Here is a 954-nt window from a genome sequence, read left to right on the forward strand (position 1 = left end):
GTTTTCCCCATTTCCCCCCCTTTTTTCCCCTTTTCCCCCCCTTTTTTCCCCTTTTCCCTCCTTTTTTCCCCATTTTGCCACTTTTTCCCCATTTTTCCCCATTTTCCCCCACCTCACGCCATCTCTTCCCCCCTTTTCCAGGATCCCAAGGTGTTCCTGAACAACAACATTCCCCCGGTGAGTCATCCCAGACTTTTTTGGGAATATCCAGCACCTCCTCCTTCCCTTTCTGATCAATATTTATTCCTTTATTTGGGAAAATTATCCGGAAAACGGGAAATCCCGAGGTGGGGGGTTGGATCCCAGGATCCTTCCCGACATTCCAGCAGGGAATGGCGACGCCTCCTCCCTCTTCCCTCCTTCCATCCCAAATTTTGGGGCTCCTCCTCCCTCTTCCCTCCCTCCATCCCGAATTCTGGGGCCTCTAATTCCCGTTTTTTCTCCCTTCCTCAGCTTCTCCCGGAGAAGGAGACGGATTACAGTGAGTTCCCACCAATTCCCATCCCGGAATTCCCACCTGGAAACCTCGGGATGCTCCACGCGTGAAATCCCATTTTTCCCGAGCTGTTTATCCCGGGAAATTCGGGATCCCGCGGGAAGCTGGGATGGGGCAGGGAAGGTTGGGGAGGGGACGTGGCCGAGATCCCGGGATCCCGCGGCATTCCCACGTTTCCCCGGGATCCTCCGGAATGATTTCCCTCCCTTTTCCCTCCTTCCCGGCGCAGCGCAATTCACGGGGCCCCCCCAGAAGCCTCCAAGACTCGGGGCTCAGGTAAGACCCGGGATGGATCCCAATCCTCCTTTTCCACCTCCAGAATCCACGGGGTGGGAATTTTCCGGCCATTCCCAGCTCCAGAGGGGTCAGATGGAATCGGGATCGTGGATGGGATCAGGATTTTGAGTGGGGCCAACCAGGATTTCCCAAAGAATTCCAGGATGGTTTGGGTGGGAAGG

The 954-nt window shown here is 55.6% G+C and overlaps 1 protein-coding gene across 1 annotated transcript in view; it reads left to right on the top strand.

Moving 5' to 3' along the window:
- Window positions 1-948, top strand: part of LOC120500577 (protein-tyrosine kinase 2-beta-like) — a gene marked incomplete at its 5' end in the record, with an annotated part of 3047 nt that extends 2099 nt beyond the window's left edge. Inside the window, 3 exons of the mRNA XM_039705650.1 lie at window positions 142-177; window positions 454-481; window positions 726-948. Coding sequence (XP_039561584.1) covers window positions 142-177; window positions 454-481; window positions 726-901 — 240 coding nt within the window. The remainder of the gene's footprint in view (window positions 1-141; window positions 178-453; window positions 482-725) is intronic.
- Between the last annotated feature and the right edge of the window lie 6 nt (window positions 949-954).

Source organism: Passer montanus, unplaced genomic scaffold (genome assembly GCF_014805655.1).
Source record: "Passer montanus isolate IOZ18808 unplaced genomic scaffold, ASM1480565v1 scaffold1815, whole genome shotgun sequence".
In the NCBI taxonomy this organism is placed as follows: Eukaryota; Metazoa; Chordata; class Aves; order Passeriformes; family Passeridae; genus Passer; species Passer montanus.